Source organism: Hyla sarda, chromosome 10 (genome assembly GCF_029499605.1).
Source record: "Hyla sarda isolate aHylSar1 chromosome 10, aHylSar1.hap1, whole genome shotgun sequence".
Lineage (NCBI taxonomy): Eukaryota > Metazoa > Chordata > Amphibia > Anura > Hylidae > Hyla > Hyla sarda.
The window spans coordinates 7,329,138-7,348,245 of NC_079198.1; the positions used below are offsets into that span (position 1 = coordinate 7,329,138).

Below are 19,108 nucleotides of genomic sequence, written 5' to 3' on the forward strand. Positions count from 1 at the left end.
AGTCAGGGGGCATCACCCCTTGATGAAGCTCGGTAGGAGCAAAAAGTGTACCGTTTGGTCATGTATCTTCTTTTCCTCCTACCTTACCGAAGGGTGCATGTACCCTGAGGCAGGTTTCGCCCCTACTGTGCTTCGTCAGGGGCCGTCGCCCCCTGACAAAGCTTGATAGGAGCAAAAAGTGCACCCTTTGGTAAGGTATAGTCTTTTCTTCCTACCTTACCGAAGGGTGCGTATACCCCAATGCATGTTTCACTCTTACCAAGCTTTGGCACGGGGCAACCCCCCTGATGTAGCTCAGTAGGAGCAAAACATGTTCTCTTTAGCAAGGGATCTTCTTTTCCTTCTACCTTAGGTGTAGGTGGTTCCTTTGGGGTTTGGGTTGTGTGACACTTATTTTATTTGTTTGTATTTTTTTTTATACGTTTAATAAACCATGATTATTATGTTTTGATACACTATTTGTGCAGTTGTGCTTTTTCTCTCTTTGGTGTATTGCGATGTGTTTTGGCACAACACTTTTCATTTATGCTTTTTATCGATTGCCTTAAAGGGGTACTCCGGCGCTTAGAGATCTTATCCCCTATGACAGCTGTCATGCCCCCTCCCATAGGCTTGCATTGAGGGGCGGAGCGTGACATCACACGGGGGCGGAGGCCCTGTGGTCGCCGGTAATCAGACCCGGAGCGAACATGCTCCGGGAACTGATTTTAACTAGGGTGCTGCGCGCAAGATCACGGGGCATCCCCAGCGGCAGGACCCCCGTGATCAGGCATCTTATCCCCTATTCTTTGGATAGGGGATAAGATGTCTAAGTGCCGGAGTACCCCTTTAAAGGGGTACTCTAGCTGGAAAAAAAAATTCTCAATTCAACTGGTGCCAGAAAGTTATACAGATTTGTAAATTACTTCTATTTAATAAAAATCTTTACCCTTCCTGTACTTATCAGCTGCTGTATGCTCCAAAGGAAGTTGTGTAGTTCTTTCCAGTCTGACCACAGTTCTCTCTGCTGACACCTCTGTCCATGTCAGGAACGGTCCAGAGCAGGAGAAGTTTGCGGTGTCAGCAGAGAGCACTGTGGTCAGACCGGAAAGATCTACACAACTTCACAACTTCCTCTGGAGCATACAGCATTTATTTTGGAGATGAATACTGGGCCTTCTTTTGAACAGTGAAACCTTTTTGGGGAAAAAAACACCCAAAATGGCATTGAAAAGTTGTCTTCTAGAATGATGGTCTTCTCAAAGAAAGTCACCATTATGTTTCATTGAATTGCATACCCACTTCAGACTGAGAACTAGAAGAAACTGAAAGCCCCGGCACTAGCAGGACTAGGGTATGCAGCCATATGTCAGGGGTCGGCCTGGGCGATCCTGAGTATTAGTTGGTTGCGGCGGTGCAAAGTCCAGACAGAGCGTATGCAATAATTGTGAAAGAAAGGAACACGGGACTGCACTCACTGGCGAAGTCACAGGCGAGCATCACGGAGGAGGCAGGGGCTCTGGGACAGACTGTTTCACGCAAGGCTGTGCTTCTTCTAGAAGCACAGCCTTGCGTGAAACAGTCTGTCCCGGAGCCCCTGCCTCCCCAGTGATGCTCGCCTGTGACTTCCCCAGTCAATAAAGAATCGTTGGATGGTGAGTGCAGTCCCATATTCCTTTCTTTCACAACTACTTCAGACTGAGCATCACTAGTGTTTGGGCTTCAAGTGCAGTTCAAGACGCAGCTGTCTACTTGTGCATGGTGTGAACAGTGCCTAGTCGTGCATGTGTCAGGCATTACCTCTCCTAGTCGCTCAACTATAGTGTTATTTTTGGTTGACCTTCTTTAGAAGACTCATCACTTTTTTTATTGTTCCAGGTGACCCAAACCCAACAGTGACCTAGTCCCTTATGTAAATGGGGTTGACTGACATTGACTAAGTCGGGATAATTGAGTGGGTGAGTCAACCTAGTGGAGCTTAAAGATGGATTCCACCTCAATTCGTCATCAGAGATGTCATGGAGAGATCTTGGAAGTTAACCCTTCAGAGGTCTACATGATGGGTTCTTCCAAATGTGGATCTCTACCAGGGCTCAAGTCCTGCAGGAACGCATTGGGAATGGAGTTCCTGCACTTTTTCCACAGCAGGAACGTCATTCCCATTAACAGGAGTACTGCAGGACCAGTCCTTTAATGGAAATCTTGGATGAGTTCCCACACTGTTTTTTTCTCGGACTTGACCCCTGATCTCTACTGATCTCCAACCAATGCCATGTAAACCCAAGCGTGGTCCTCATGTTCCCCCAACAGGTCAGGGGGGACTTAAGGGCCGCACTTGGGAAACAATGATGTAGACAATGTAGACATTAACATGAACTCATATAGACTCCCCCCCCCCCCCACCACCACGACCCTTCGACTTGATCTTGTAGTAGATCTCAATGACATGGGAGTAGATAAGTTGGAGTTCCGCTTTATGACCCCTTCTGCTTTCTCAGGTATCAGGTGTCCAGAGATCCATCAGACGTGGGAGGACTGTGGGAGTGCTTGTCCGATGAGCTGCCAGCTGCTGAGAAGTGGCCATGTCCCTTGCCCAATGAACTGTGTCCCCGGCTGCTACTGTCAGAGCCCCTACATATTCCGATCGGGTGTATCAGGTCCATGCATCCTACCAGAGAAATGTCCCCAAAAAAATGTCTCCAAAAAAACGTCAAAGAGGCAAAAAACCCAACTGATGGAATAGACAGGGTGACACTAAGATGGAGGAACCTCCGAAGTCCTGACCACAACTGATGGAATAGATGGGGTGACACTAAGATGGTGGAACCTCAAAAAGTCCTGACCACAACTGATGGAATAGATGGGGTAACACTAAGATGGTGGAACCTCCAAAATCCTGACCAACTGATGGAATAGACTGGGTGACACTAAGATGGAGGAACCTCCGAAGTCCTGACCACAACTGATGGAATGGACTGGGTGACACTAAGATGGAGGAACCTCCGAAGTCCTGACCACAACTGATGGAATGGACTGGGTGACACTAAGATGGTGGAACCTCCGAAGTCCTGACCACAACTGATGGAATGGACTGGGTGACACTAAGATGGAGGAACCTCCGAAGTCCTGACCACAACTGATGGAATGGACTGGGTGACTCTCAGATGGTGGAACCTCTTTTGTCCTAACCAGCTGAGGGCCGACGAACCGCAATGACCGAGCTGTATTAAAATGGATTCGGAAGTCTCTCTTGTCTTTATTGATATGGAAACGTTATGCAACTTAGCTTAGATACATAGGCTTAGCAACACAGTATCACACATTAAATGCTTAGATACACAGGCTGAGTAGACAGTATCAAACACAATATGAGCAGATACATTGGTTCAGCTGAAAGTATCACACATGATAGGCTTAGATACTCTATCTTAGCAAATAGTATTACACAAAATGGGTTAAAGGTTTACGGTATTCTGGTGTAATTTTTTTTTTTTTTTAAATCAACTGGTTCCAGAACGTTATTCAGATTTGTAAATCAGCTGCTGTATGCTCCAGAGGAAGTTGTGTAGTTCTTTCCAGTCTGACCACAGTGCTCTCTGCTGACACCTCTGTCCATGTCAGGAACTGTCCAGAGCAGGAGAGGTTTGCCATGGGGATTTGCTTCTGCTCCAGACAATTCCTGACATGGACAGAGGTGTCAGCAGAGAGCACTGTGGTCAGACTGGAAAGAACTACACAACTTCCTCTGGAGCATACAGCAGCTGACAAGTACTGGAAGGATTAAGATTTTTTTTAAATAAAAGTTAATTTACAAATCTGTTTACCTTTTTTGGCACCAGTTGATTTAAAAATAAATGTTTTAGACCAGAGTGCCCCTTTAAGATACAATGGCTGAAAAAGCAGTATCACAACTGATCGGCTTAGATACAGTACACAGGCTCATCTGACGGCTATTATACAGGAGACACTTATGTGGAGACACAGGAGACAGTATGATACATGATAGGCTTAGAAACACCGATTCTTCAGTACGGCATCACAAATAATAGGATTAGATACAGAGGCTCAGCAGACAGCATCACGCATGATTGGATTAGATACATAGGCTCAGAAGGCAGTATTACACATATAGGATTAGATTCGGAGGCTCTTCAGGCAGCATCATACATGATAGGATTAGATACATACTCTCATCAGGAAGTATCGCACATATAAGCATTAGATACAGAGGCTCAGCAGACAGTATCACAAATGACAGCATTAGATACATCGGCTCATCAGGCAGTATCACAAATGATAGGATTAGATACATAGGCTCATACAGAAGTATCACACATATAAGCATTAGATACAGAGGTTCAGCAGACAGTATCACAAATGACAGGATTAGATACATAAGCTCATACGGATGTATCACACATATAAGCATTAGATACAGAGGCTCAACAGACAGTATCACAAATGACAGGATTAGATACATAAGCTCATACGGAAGTATCACATATATGAGCATTAGATACAGAGGCTCAACAGACAGTATCACAAATGACAGGATTAGATACATAGGCTCATAAGGAAGTATCACACATATAAACAGCAGACAGTATGACAAATGACAGTATTAGATACATCGGCTCATCAGGCAGTATCACAAATGATAGGATTAGATACATAGGCTCATAAGTAAGTATCACACATAAGCATTAGATACAGAGGTTCAGCAGACAGTATCACAAATGACAGGATTAGATACATCGGCTCATCAGGTAATATCACAAATGATGGGATTAGATACATAGGCTCATACGGAAGTATCACATATATAAGCATTAGATACAGAGGCTCAACAGACAGTATCACAAATGACAAAATTAGATACATAGGCTCATACGGAAGTATCCCACATATAAGCATTAGATACAGAGGCTCAACAGACAGTATCGCAAATGACAGGATTAGATATATCGGCTCATCAGGTAGTATCACAAATTACAGGATTAGATACATCTGCTCATCAGGCAGTATCACAAATGACAGGATTAGTTACATAGGCTCATAAGGAAGTATCACACAAATAAGCGTTAGATACATAGGCTCAGCAGACAGTATCAAAAATGACAGGATTAGATACATCGGCTCATCAGGCAGTATCACAAATGATGGATTAGATACATAGGCTCATACCGAAGTATCACACATATAAGCATTAGATACAGAAGCTCAGCAGACAGTATCACAAATGACAGGATTAGATACATTGGCTCATCAGGCAGTATCACAAATGATAGGATCAGATACAGAGGCTCAGCAGACAGTGTCCCACATGATATGCTTAGATATAGAGGCTCATATATAATAGGATCAGACAGTATCACACATGCTAGGCTTAGATACACAGTGGGGTACACTATCTGGAGATGCTCTATTTTTGGCAGCCATGTTGCAGGGTTCCCTCGTCTCACCTGGACATGTGACTTGCTCCTCGTGCGGTGACTCACCTGACATCCATCCCAGGTATGTGGCGGTAGAACGTACATAGGAATGTATGGGATTGTGTGTCAGGAGGCGACACCTGAAAGTGAAAAACCGCAGCACGTGCCGCCTCCTGACTGGTGATGAGCGGCAGCGGCCATGTTCAAATTCGTGATATTTCTCACACATATGGACGAAGATTCGCCCTATGTTGGCAAAATTCACACATTCGCTATGTTCTCTCTCTTTTTTTTTTTTCATGCGAAAATCCATACTAAAAGTGCGCATGCGCCATTATATCACCTAAAAGAAGGGAGGGATCAGTGTCTAGTCTGGAAGTGCCGATATTCACATAAATATTCGCATAAATTTGCATAAAAAATTATAAATAAATAAAAAAACAAATATTCATCATTGCGAATATATATCACTATATTCTAGATATTCGCGAAATCGCAAAGTGCCGATATTCGCAGTAAAAAGTCGCGTTTCAAATATTCGCGCTCAACGCTACTCCTGACCTCTCTGCCTCTCACCGCCTCCTCTAATCAGAAAGAAAAAAAAATATCGAACAATTAGAAATGTATTTTGGAATAAAAAAAAAAAATATATATATATATTTTTTAAATGGTTTCTTTTATTTATATTAACATAATACTAGAGCGGAAAGGAGACCGTGGACGGACCCTCAATGTAACCCTGATATAACAAAGACCTCCGAAAAAAATATATACACCAGTGTGTCCCAACCAGGGTGCCTCCAGCTGTTGCAAAACTACAACTCCCAGCATGCCTGGAAAGCCGTTGGCTTTCCAGGCATGCTGGGAGTTGTAGTTTTGCAACAGCTGGAGGCACCTTGGTTGGGAAACACTAATATAGACAGATCCTATAGCTATAGGAACGGACCACCATAGATGAACCTGTGCAGCTGCCTAGTAGATAATTAAAGGGGCACTCTAGCCTTAAAGGGGCACTCTAGCCTTAAAGGGGTACTCTAGCCTTAAAGGGAAAAACTATTTTATTTTTTATTTTTTAAATCAACTGGAGCCAGAAAGTTAAACAGAAATGTAAATGACTTCTATTTAAAAATCTTAATCCTTCCAGTACTTATCAGCTGCTGTATGCTCCACAGGAAGTTGAGTAGTTCATACCAGTCTGACCACAGTGCTCTCTGCTGACACCTCTGTCCATGTCAGGAACTGTCCAGAGTACATGCAAATCACCATAGCAAACCTGGACAGTTCCTGATACAGACAGAGGTGTCAGCAGAGAGCACTGTGGTAAGACAAAAATAGAAGAAGAAAAAAAAAGAACTTCCTCTGGATCATACAGCAGCTGATAAGTCCTGGAAGGATTAAGATTTTTAAATAGAAGTAATTTACAAATTTGTTTAACTTTCTGGCCCCAGATGATTTAAAAAAAAATTGTTTTCCACCGGAGTACCCCTTTAAAAATAAGGGGTTACAAGTTATGTTCCACAATGGGTTTAGGCCTGGGTGGTTGATGAACGCTTATTGCATGTATAGGATTTATTGGGTTCTGCCAGTAATGCTGACGCTGCAAGGTGGCATTAGAGTTAGGTCACCTTTAAAGGAGAACTCCAGCCAAAATGTACTTAGCACCTATCCACAGGATAGGAGATAAATAGCTGATTGCCGTGGAGGGGGGATGGGACTGCTGAGGCCCCCTTTAAGGGCCAACATCAGATGTCAGCTACATGTCAGGGAAGTCCATAAAAGACCCTGCTCAACTGTCCCTAGCTGAGTGTGAGAATGAGTACGAGTTAAGAGAGACCCATACACACCCTAGCCATTCCTTTTTGGCCACAAGGTGTCCAGTGTACACTACCTATCAAAAGGGAGCTTTCAGGAGAAAAGGCTAAAACCGAAGGGCCTGATAGCAAACAGAGAAAACCAGGCACTGCATACCTGGTGGTCCTGATCCGGATAGCAGTACCGGTTGCCAAGTCGGGGGATGGCCAGATGGAATGCGTAGCAGAATTTTCAACGCCGTTGTTATGGTATCCCGGCAGAAGACAATCTACTACCTCAGTTACACCCCTCAGAAGACCCTGCCTCAGCGAGGACTTTGTGACCGACATCAAAAGTACACAGTTTACAGGGAGGCGCCCCGAGCGATTCCCACCAACACATGCAGCCTCTCCATTGGCAATTCTGTGCGTCCCTAGGACCAGGTTACACTGGGGACTGCCACACTACTCATAACACTGTTCACATATTGGGAGAACTACTAGTCCCAGCCGATAACCCCCTGGGTTGCCACATGTAAACACCAAAAAAACAACCCTCTCAGCGGTATTCTGCATCCCAGCCAAACTTCTGCATTGACAAATAGTTCTAGAAGTCCGGACTCCAAATCCCCTACACAGACATAGAGGTAATGATTTTTTCTTTTAATTAATTGGAACTTCCTGCAGTCACCACTAGGGGAGTCAGAGAGCTTACTGAAGATGGAGTAAATACTGAATAAAGTGTATAGAATACAGACAACTCCCCCTAGTGGTGGTGGTTGGGGGAATGTTGTCACATATTCATGTATCTGTGTGAAGAAAAGCCAAGGAAAAAAATCTAAATAAAAATAATTATTAAAAATAAAGAAATAAAGGTAACTGGTGACAGTGGAAATGGTGTTAATACCGTGCAGGTGAGATAGAATAAAACTATATTATCCTATAACAATAGCCAAGAATACACTGTCACTAGTGTGCGGTAATATCATCCTGAACCTGCAGCAACAGAAACAATGACGGAATAAATCACCTGCAGACGACTAAGAGAAATAGTCACAGAAAACAATGAGTCACCGGCAAGTGAAAAGGAACCTCATCCGAGCCCAAAATATTCATCAACTGTGGAGGAATAAATTCTATAATATTTACTGCTCTTCCCCAGAGGAAATGCTATAGCAGTTATATTCTTGTATATAGGGGGCAGTATTATAGTAGATATATTCTTGTATACAGGAGCAGTATTATAGTAGTTATATTCTTGTATATAGGAGCAGTATTATAGTAGTTATATTCTTGTATATAGGAGCAGTATTATAGTAGTTATATTCTTGTATATAGGAGGCAGTATTATAGCAGTTATATTCTTGTATATAGGGGCAGTATTATAGTAGTTATATTCTTGTATATAGGAGCAGTATTATAGTAATTATATTCTTGTATATAGGAGCAGTATTATAGTAATTATATTCTTGTGTATAGGAGCAGTATTATAGCAGTTATATTCTTGTATATAGGAGCAGTATTATAGTAGTTATATTCTTGTATATAGGATCAGTATTATAGTAGTTATATTCTTGTATATAGGAGCAGTATTATAGTAGTGATATTCTTGTATATAGGAGCAGTATTATAGTAGTTATATTCTTGTAGATAGGAGCAGTATTATAGTAGTTATATTCTTGTATATAGGAGGCAGTATTATAGTAGTTATATTCTTGTATACAGGAGCAGTATTATAGTAGTTATATTCTTGTATATAGGAACAGTATTATAGTAGTTATATTCTTGTATATAGGAGGCAGTATTATAGTAGTTATATTCTTGTATATAGGAGCAGTATTATAGTAGTTATATTCTTGTATATAGGAGCAGTATTATAGTAGTTATATTCTTGTAAATAGGAGCAGTATTATAGCAGTTATATTCTTGTATGTAGGAGCAGTATTATAGTAGTTATATTGTTGTATATAGGAGCAGTATTATAGTAGTTATATTCTTGTATATAGGGGCAGTATTATAGCAGTTATATTCTTGTATATAGGAGCAGTATTATAGTAGTTATATTCTTGTATATAGGGGCAGTATTGTAGTAGTTATATTCTTGTATATAGGGGCAGTATTATAGTAGTTATATTCTTGTATATAGGAGCAGTATTATAGTAGTTATATTCTTATATATAGGAGCAGTATTATAGTAGTTATATTCTTGTATATAGGGGCAGTATTATAGTAGTTATATTCTTGTATATAGGGGCAGTATTATAGTAGTTATATTCTTGTATATAGGAGGCAGTATTATAGTAGTTATATTCTTGTATATAGGAGCAGTATTATAGTAGTTATATTCTTGTATATAGGAGCAGTATTATAGTAGTTATATTCTTGTATATAGGAGCAGTATTATAGTTGTTATATTCTTGTATATAGGAGCAGTATTATAGCAGTTATATTCTTGTATATAGGAGGCAGTATTATAGTAGTTATAGTCTTGTATATAGGAGGCAGTATTATAGTAGTTATATTCTTGTATATAGGAGCAGTATTATAGTAGATATATTCTTGTATATAGGAGCAGTATTATAGTAGTTATATTCTTGTATATAGGAGCAGTATTATAGGAGTTATATTCTTGTATATAGGAGCAGTATTATAGTAGTTATATTCTTGTATATAGGAGCAGTATTATAGTAGTTATATTCTTGTATATAGGGGCAGTATTATAGTAGTTATATTGTTGTATATAGGAGCAGTATTATAGTAGTTATATTGTTGTATATAGGAGCAGTATTATAGTAGTTAAATTCTTGTATATAGGAGCAGTATTATAGTAGTTATATTCTTGCATATAGGATCAGTATTATAGTAGTTATATTCCTGTATATAGGAGCAGTATTATAGTAGTTATATTCTTGTATATAGGAGCAGTATTATAGTAGTTATATTGTTGTATATAGGAGCAGTATTATAGTAGTTATATTGTTGTATATAGGAGCAGTATTATAGTAGTTAAATTCTTGTATATAGGAGCAGTATTATAGTAGTTATATTCTTGCATATAGGATCAGTATTATAGTAGTTATATTCTTGTATATAGGAGCAGTATTATAGTAGTTATATTCTTGTATATAGGAGCAGTATTATGGTAGTTATGAAAATTGAATGAAGAGGAAAGATAGTTGGCATCGCTACCCGGTGTAGAGTCCCTACCGCTTAGCACAGCGCACGTGTATACTGATGCAGAAAAAAACAAGCAGTAATTAAGTAGACGGTTAACACTGTTTTCCCACGGGTTCCAAGTCCTTTGGAAGCTAGTCTTCGTAAAGTACAAACATATAGAGCAGAAGGACGTCACTCACCGGGATGCAGTGCAGAATTTTCTTTATTATCTTCGGTGCATAGATTCGAGGTGCATACGGACAGATTCAGGGACGCAGCTTGTCAGTCATAGACTGGGTTACAGCTGTTGCGCGTGCAGTGACCACGCTTCATCAGACCCTACCTGTTCCGCTCGTACACCGCCAGATAAAAGCAACACCTACCGGTGACGTCAGCGGAACAGGTGTAACATTAACAGTGAAAGCATACATTAAAGGGGTACTCCGGCGCTAAGACATCTTATCCCCTATCCAAAGGATAGGGGATAAGATGCTTGACCGCAGGGGTCCCACCGTTAAAATCAGTCCCCGGAGCACGTTCGCCCCGGGTCTGATAACTGGCGATCACGGTGACCTGAGCTCGACCATTTGCTATTTTCCTTTACTGTGTTTGTTACAGTGTGTCACCCCAGTCGTAAGGAGATTACATGAGGAGGGGGTTTGTTACAGTGTGTCACCCCAGTAGTAAAGAGATTAAATGAGGAGGGCGTTTGTTACAGTGTGTCACCCCAGTAGTAAGGAGATTACATGAGGAGGAGGTTTGTTACAGTGTGTCACCCCAGTAGTAAGGAGATTACATGAGGAGGAGGTTTGTTACAGTGTGTCACCCCAGTCGTAAGGAGATTACATGAGGAGGAGGTTTGTTACAGTGTGTCACCCCAGTAGTAAGGTGATTACATGAGGAGGAGGTTTGTTACAGTGTGTCACCCCAGTCGTAAGGAGATTACATGAGGAGGGGGTTTGTTACAGTGTGTCACCCCAGTAGTAAAGAGATTAAATGAGGAGGGCATTTGTTACAGTGTGTCACCCCAGTAGTAAGGAGATTACATGAGGAGGAGGTTTGTTACAGTGTGTCACCCCAGTAGTAAGGAGATTACATGAGGAGGAGGTTTGTTACAGTGTGTCACCCCAGTAGTAAAGAGATTAAATGAGGAGGGCGTTTGTTACAGTGTGTCACCCCAGTAGTAAGGAGATTACATGAGGAGGAGGTTTGTTACAGTGTGTCACCCCAGTACTAAGGAGATTACATGAGGAGGAGGTTTGTTACAGTGTGTCACCCCAGTAGTAAGGAGATTACATGAGGAGGAGGTTTGTTACAGTGTGTCACCCCAGTAGTAAAGAGATTACATGAGGAGGAGATTTGTTACAGTGTGTCACCCCAGTAGTAAGGAGATTAAATTAGGAGGAGGTTTGTTACAGCGTGTCACCCCAGTAGTAAGGAGATTAAATGAGGAGGAAGTTTGTTACAGTGTGTCACCCCAGTAGAAAGGAGATTAAATGAGGAGGAGGTTTGCTACAGTGTGTCACCCCAGTAGTAAGGAGATTACATGAGGATGAGGTTTGTTACAGTGTGTCACCCCAGTAGTAAGGAGATTACATGAGGAGGGGGTTTGTTACAGTGTGTCACCCCAGTAGTAAGGAGATTACATGAGAAGGAGGTTTGTTACAGTGTGTCCCCCCCTGTAGTAAGGAGATTACACGAGGAGGGGGTTTGTTACAGTGTGTCACCCCATAGTAAGGAGATTAAATGAGGAGGAGGTTTGTTACAGCGTGTCACCCCAGTAATAAGGAGATTAAATGAGGAGGAAGTTTGTTACAGTGTGCTCCCCCCAGTAGTAAGGAGATTACATGAGGAGGAGGTTTGTTACAGTGTGTAACCTCAGTAGTAAGGAGATTACATGAGGAGGAGGTTTGTTACAGTGTGTCACCCCAGTAGTAGGGAGAATACATGAGGAGGGGGTTTATTACAGTGTGTCACCCCAGTAGTAAGGAGATTACATGAGGAGGAGGTTTGTTACAGTGTGTCATCCCAGTAGTAAGGAGATTACATGAGGAGGGGGTTTGTTACACTGTGTCACCCCAGTAGTAAGGAGATTACATGAGGAGGGGGTTTGTTACAGTGTGTCACCCCAGTAGTAAGGAGATTACATGAGGAGGGGGTTTGTTACAGTGTGTCACCCCAGTAGTAAGGAGATTACATTAGGAGGAGGTTTGTTACAGTGTGTCCCCCCAGTAGTAAGGAGATTACATGAGGAGGGGGTTTGTTACAGTGTGTCACCCCATAGTAAGGAGATTAAATGAGGAGGAGGTTTGTTACAGCGTGTCACCCCAGTAATAAGGAGATTAAATGAGGAGGAAGTTTGTTACAGTGTGTCACCCCAATAGTAAGGAGATTACATGAGGAGGAGGTTTGTTACAGTGTGTAACCTCAGTAGTAAGGAGATTACATGAGGAGGAGGTTTGTTACAGTGTGTCACCCCAGTAGTAGGGAGAATACATGAGGAGGGGGTTTATTACAGTGTGTCACCCCAGTAGTAAGGAGATTACATGAGGAGGAGGTTTGTTACAGTGTGTCATCCCAGTAGTAAGGAGATTACATGAGGAGGGGGTTTGTTACACTGTGTCACCCCAGTAGTAAGGAGATTACATGAGGAGGGGGTTTGTTACAGTGTGTCACCCCATAGTAAGGAGATTACATGAGGAGGGGGTTTGTTACAGTGTGTCACCCCAGTAGTAAGGAGATTACATGAGGAGGAGGTTTGTTACAGTGTGTCCCCCCAGTAGTAAGGAGATTACATGAGGAGGGGATTTGTTACAGTGTGTCACCCCAGTAGTAAGGAGATTATATGAGGAGGAGGTTTGTTCCAGTGTGTCACCCCAGTAGTAAGGGGATTACATGAGGAGGGGGTGTGTTACAGTGTGTCACCCCAGTAGTAAGGAGATTACATGAGAAGGGGGTTTGTTACAGTGTGTCACCCCAGTAGTAAGGAGATTACATGAGGAGGAGGTTTGTTACATTGTGTCACCCCAGTAGTAAGGTGATTACATGAGGAGGAGGTTTGTTACAGTGTGTCACCCCAGTAGTAAGGAGATTAAATGAGGAGGAGGTTTGTTACAGCGTGTCACCCCAGTATTAAGGAGATTAAATGAGGAGGAAGTTTGTTACAGTGTGTCACCCCAGTAGTAAGGAGATTACATGAGGAGGAGGTTTGTTACAGTGTGTCACCCCAGTAGTAGGGAGAATACATGAGGAGGGGGTTTGTTACAGTGTGTCACCCCAGTAGTAAGGAGATTACATGAGGAGGAGGTTTGTTACAGTGTGTCACCCCAGTAGTAAGGAGATTACATGAGGAGGAGGTTTGTTACAGTGTGTCACCCCAGTAGTAAGGAGATTACATGAGGAGGGGGTTTGTTACAGTGTGTCACCCCAGTAGTAAGGAGATTACATGAGGAGGGGGTTTGTTACAGTGTGTCACCCCATAGTAAGGGGATTACATGAGGAGGGGGTGTGTTACAGTGTGTCACCCCAGTAGTAAGGAGATTACATGAGGAGGGGGTTTGTTACAGTGTGTCACCCCAGTAGTATGGAGATTACATGAGGAGTCGGTTTGTTACAGTGTTTTACCCCAGTAGTATTGTGGGGCGTGTTAAAGGGCGGAGCCCATGGTTGGAAAAATTCCTTGCACCAGACCTGATGACAACTCCTCATGTACATTCATCCTCTTACGCTAACTATTGTATAGTTGGGGTGCCACTTTAATCCCAATAGTTGTTACAATTATAGAGTTTCCAGAATTGATTTTCCAATAAGTAAGTGACCGGATTCTTCTATCACCGCCGCCCATCAATCCCCATTATACGTCACCCTCATTCCTGGCACGTGTCCTGTGTAGACATCACATGATATCTGTGTCATCTGAACCACTGACACAATAATTCATGACATTCCTGAAGACGTTTCGATAATTTATTCAGTGGTAGAAACAATAGAGCCGAGCCCTGTCATCACTAATAAGTAGGTTGTCACGTCATAACGTCGGCCAATTAATTTAGATCATTAGAGGATGATTCATATAAGAGAAGAGAATATAAATAGTGTGAACAGGAGCCTCACCATCACATCCACCAGCAGCGGAGATCATAGAACTTCTCACTCAGGTACAGATATCATGGAGACTTTACATGGCTTTATATCTTTCTAACATTAGTGGTCTCGAACCGTGGCCCTCCAGATGTTGCAAAACTTTAACTCCCAGCATGCCCGGACAGCCAACGGCTGTCCGGGCATGCTGGGAGTTAAAGTTTTGCAAAAGGGAAGCCTTGATTTACCTTTCATGATCAGTGTGGATCCTCTGGAGTATGCGGACAGGTGTTGGGAGGGCATGCTGGGAGTTGAAGTGTTGCAAAAGGGAAGCCATGATTTACCTTTCATGTTCAGTATAGATCCTCTGGAGTAGGCAGACAGATGTTGGGAGGGCATGCTGGGAGTGGCAGTTTTGCAAAAGGGAAGCCTTGATTTACCTTTCATGATCAGTGTGGATCCTCTGGAGTATGCGGACAGGTGTTGGGAGGGCATGCTGGGAGTTGAAGTGTTGCAAAAGGGAAGCCATGATTTACCTTTCATGTTCAGTATAGATCCTCTGGAGTAGGCAGACAGATGTTGGGAGGGCATGCTGGGAGTGGCAGTTTTGCAAAAGGGAAGCCTTGATTTACCTTTCATCATCAGTGTGGATCCTCTGGAGGAGGCAGTTAGGCGTTGGAGGGCAGGCTGGGAGTTGCAGTTTTGCAAAAGGGAAGCCGTGATTTACTTTTGATCAGTGTGGATCCTCTGGAGTAGGCAGACAGGTGTTGGGAGGGCATGCTGGGAGTTGAAGTTTTGCAAAAGGGAAGCCTTGATTTACCTTTCATGATCAGTGTGGATCCTCTGGAGGAGGCAGATATGTGTTGGAGGGCAGACTGGGAGTTGCAGTTTTGCAAAAGGGAATCCGTGATTTACTTTTCTTGATCAGTGTGGATCCTCTGGAGTAGGCAGACAGGTGTTGGGAGGGCATGCTGGGAGTTGAAGTTTTGCAACATCTGGTCAGGCCTGGTGCAAGGATTTTTGCCATTCTAGACAAAAGAAAAATGTATCCGCCCATTGGCTCCACCCTTTGAACACCCCCCAACTTACTACTGGGGTGACACACTGGAACCAACCCCCTCCTCATGTAATCCCCTTACTACTGGGGCGACAGGGTTTTGCTGGATGGGCGGGTGCTTCAGATGATGGCTAACTTGAGCGTCTCCCCCCTAGAGTTCGCTCTAGACGGCTGCCTATTTTGCCTATAGGCAGAGCCGGCCCTGCATCCGGTTGGCCACGGTTTGAGACCACTACTCTAGAGTCTCCTATCATTTGGCTTTATATCTTTACAGGAACTTCTACTTTTTCTATATGTCTCCAGAATATTCTTTTAATTTTTCATCCTATTTTATCGCATCTGGTAATCCTCTACTCTCCCTGCCCTGCACCGAATATATTGACCGTAGAGATTAGAGAAGGCTGTTTTTTGCTTTTCACAGCCCCTATGTCCCATCATGGACCTGGTTTCCATTAGGACAGTTTCTAATAGTCACATGGTCGAGCCTATTGACTTTCTGCTCCATGTTCCTTGAACTGTTGAGTTCTTCATTAAAAACGGGATCGGAGATCAAATTACGGTCATTGGGGGTCCTACTTGTGGGTGGTGCATGCATGGCACCCTCTGTATTCAAGCCTACTCGTACCTAAGACAGTCCATAGGCGGTGGAGACCCAAAGCGTGTTCCCTATGCCCCCTTGCTATAATCTGGCCCTAATACGAGAAAGTCTCAAGAATTTCTTGTGATGTTATTTTCTGATTTTCTATTTTGCCTAAATTAGGAAATAATCCTGAAATCTTGCGGTATTCAGTTTGGCTACTAGGCCTAAAATTTAGCTACAACTTCCTGTTGTGTCTGTGATCATAAGGAAGAGGCTCCCTTAAAGTGATCAGTAGAGCATCACAGTAGATAGAGAAGACAATAGATGAAGCTCGCAGCTCAGCCTTCCCCTCCCTGTGGAATGATTCTTGCAAAGGTCACAAAGAATGCCCAGTAAGGTTTCCCATTCTCGTCAGTGGGACAGCTCCTGCCTATTGTTGCATAGATCCATAAGGTTTCTGAAAAGCATATCTCTAAAGGCTGTGAAAATCAGCTCAGGCAAGATGGTGGCCCCCATAAAGATGTCTCAGTATTTGTTTCTAGGTGAGAAGGATACTTTTCTAAGTTAAAAACTAAAACAAAATTTTTTTTTTTCTTAGCTTTCAGATACCTACCAAGATGATGAGCTACAGAGTTACGCTTTCTGTGCTTATATTAGGTAAGTACATGTAAGTTACTAATTTGTTAGCGCTATCTGCTGATCCGGCTATGGTCACTGTGTATTGCTGGCGTCATGGCTCTAGGAAACAACTGACTAGCAAGGTCCCAGTTACAGACATATCACCAATAACATATTAATGGCCTATACTACCTGTAATCATTGGGCATGTCCATGGGCACTGTCTCGATCTCATAGTCAGTCAATGGAGTTAGGTTCGATCTCTCCTCTAGCCCCTCTGCACAGTGCCCTCCCGGGTTTGTGGTTTTCACATTAGGGTCAAACTAGAGGAGCATTAAGTGGGTTCAGGTACTAACGCAACAAAGAGCCTCTAATGCAATTGTGGTGAGCCACGGGGTGTGATGAGGTATATGGGGCAGATGTTATAGCCTAGGGGTAGATGGTATTAACCTCTAAATGTTCGTGACGCCAGGGCATGGTTTTACCGATGACCATCCGAACAGTAGCACCGCTAGTTCTAGTTAGGCAGAGTCAAAGGCCAGATCAGGGTTAATGGTAGACAGATGGAAATAGTCTTTACAGTTAGGCCAGAATCCCGGAGAGGTGACCAATAACACGGAGGGGACCTTGCAGCTTGCTGGGACTTGCAGTGATGTGACAGACTTTAGGACAGCCACGCTGACTATAATAGACTTGACTTGACTGTAGGTAGTGACAGCAGAGAGAGTTGACTGGACTTACTGACTTGTGGCTGTAATTTAGGCTTGAGGCCTCCAGATGTGCTGGACACCGGCTCTGAGACGTCTGGACTGGACTTGACCTCAGGATCTAAGAGAAAGTTTGTAGTACCTCCCCCTCTTATAAATGGGGGCTGAGCAAGGAGCCCATAGGTCAAGCTGCAGGTCACCTGGTTAGCTGGTGCTCTCTGGGCAACAAACATGTGAATTGAACATGTGACCACATGTGACTAACTCAAAGGTCCCCAAAGGTCCTTTATACATAATACACATGACACTATAGGGGAGACGCTGCAGGAGAGCCCCTAGGACGCAGAGGGACTCAACCTGACAGGGCCCAAGTACTGTATGGGACTATATCCTGTACAGGGACATCACACAATATGGCCCCTAAAGTCTAGCAGATGATGTCCCCATGTAAAAGTTATTTAAACATGAGGAAATATAAAGGAATGGCGCTATCTAAGATAGCACAACTCCTCTATATTTCCTCATGTTGAAATAACTTTTACATGTGATATTCTATCTTATAGAAGAGTCTATTTTGGATTTAATAAGTTGACTTCTTTCTATTACAGCATTTTCTGCCGTCTTCTTGGAAAAGTCGGACGCCCGGAACGTTGTATGTAAGTAGCTGGTAGGGAGCAGTGCTGAGCTTGTCTGTGTCCCGGCTGCAGTCTGAGATTTAGGGTCTGAAATGTATAAAAAAGGCTTGCGGCCAGGACTAATAGGGAGACCCCTAGTGGTCATTTTTTCAAAGTGGAATATTAAATAGAAAGAAACATATTTTTTAATAACATTCTATTGGAAAGTTATTCTACATACATTAATCTATAATATATCAATATTTTATGGATGAAAGGTACCCTTTAAATTATTGTAAGTAATCCTTAAATTTTTTTTTTTTCTTTAGTGAACTGCCCGACCAATCAGGAACAAGGCTGCCGGCCCTGCTGGGGCGGGACATGTGACAGCCTGAGCAATCATATACAGATCTCCTGCACCGGTCAATGTGCCCCGGCCTGTGTCTGCAAGAAGGACTATTACCTCCAGAACAATGAGTGCGTCCCCGTGTCCCAGTGCAAAGTCCAGTGCCCGGAGAACATGGTGTTCAACCCCTGTGTGAAGAAGACCCTGACCTGTGAGACCCGAAACAGCGAGGTGGCCGAGTATAAAGAGTGCAAACCTCGCTGCCAGTGTGCGGAGGGTTATATCTTCTCTGGTAAGAAACCTCAAGACTGTATCAAGGTCAGCGAATGTCAGAACCAGACGAATACTCAGTAAGGAGGAGCGAGACGTCACATAGGTCCATCATTCCAGAGATGGGGGAGGGGGTGTACATAATATGTGTATAAATGGATGTATGTATAATGTATTGTCATTTTATTATGTAAGTTATATGCAAGTGGTCAGTTTGTCAGAATTTGTTTGAATAAATAAAGTTTATTGAAATGTATTGGATTCTATTTTCATTGATCTTGTGTTGATGATGAAATTTAACATTTAATTTAATTTAATTAAAAAAAAAGTGCACATTCTAAATATAAAAGAATTTGATATAGCTTTCCATTTAAAGGGGTACTCCAGTCCTAGACATCTTATCTACCCGTGCAAAGGATAAGATGTCTGAACGTGGGCGGTCCGACTGCTGTTACCCCCGCAATCTCTGGCCAGGTTCT

General features: G+C 42.8%; 2 protein-coding genes across 2 annotated transcripts in view; both read left to right on the forward strand.

The window, feature by feature from the left end:
- The window catches only part of LOC130294256 (uncharacterized), a 42,309-nt gene extending 39,381 nt beyond the window's left edge, over positions 1 to 2,928 (forward strand). Inside the window, exon 14 of the mRNA XM_056543852.1 lies at positions 2,478 to 2,928. Within this exon, the coding sequence (XP_056399827.1) occupies positions 2,478 to 2,722 (245 nt within the window). The 3' untranslated portion in view covers positions 2,723 to 2,928. The remainder of the gene's footprint in view (positions 1 to 2,477) is intronic.
- Positions 2,929 to 14,491: 11,563 nt separating this feature from the next.
- Positions 14,492 to 18,849, forward strand: LOC130293885 (alpha-tectorin-like). Its single transcript, XM_056543098.1, has 4 exons — positions 14,492 to 14,514; positions 16,673 to 16,731; positions 18,008 to 18,055; positions 18,343 to 18,849. The coding sequence occupies exons 2-4, from the start codon at positions 16,692 to 16,694 to the stop codon at positions 18,711 to 18,713; spliced, it is 459 nt and encodes a 152-aa protein (XP_056399073.1). The 5' UTR covers positions 14,492 to 14,514; positions 16,673 to 16,691; the 3' UTR covers positions 18,714 to 18,849.
- The last annotated feature ends 259 nt before the right edge of the window (positions 18,850 to 19,108 follow it).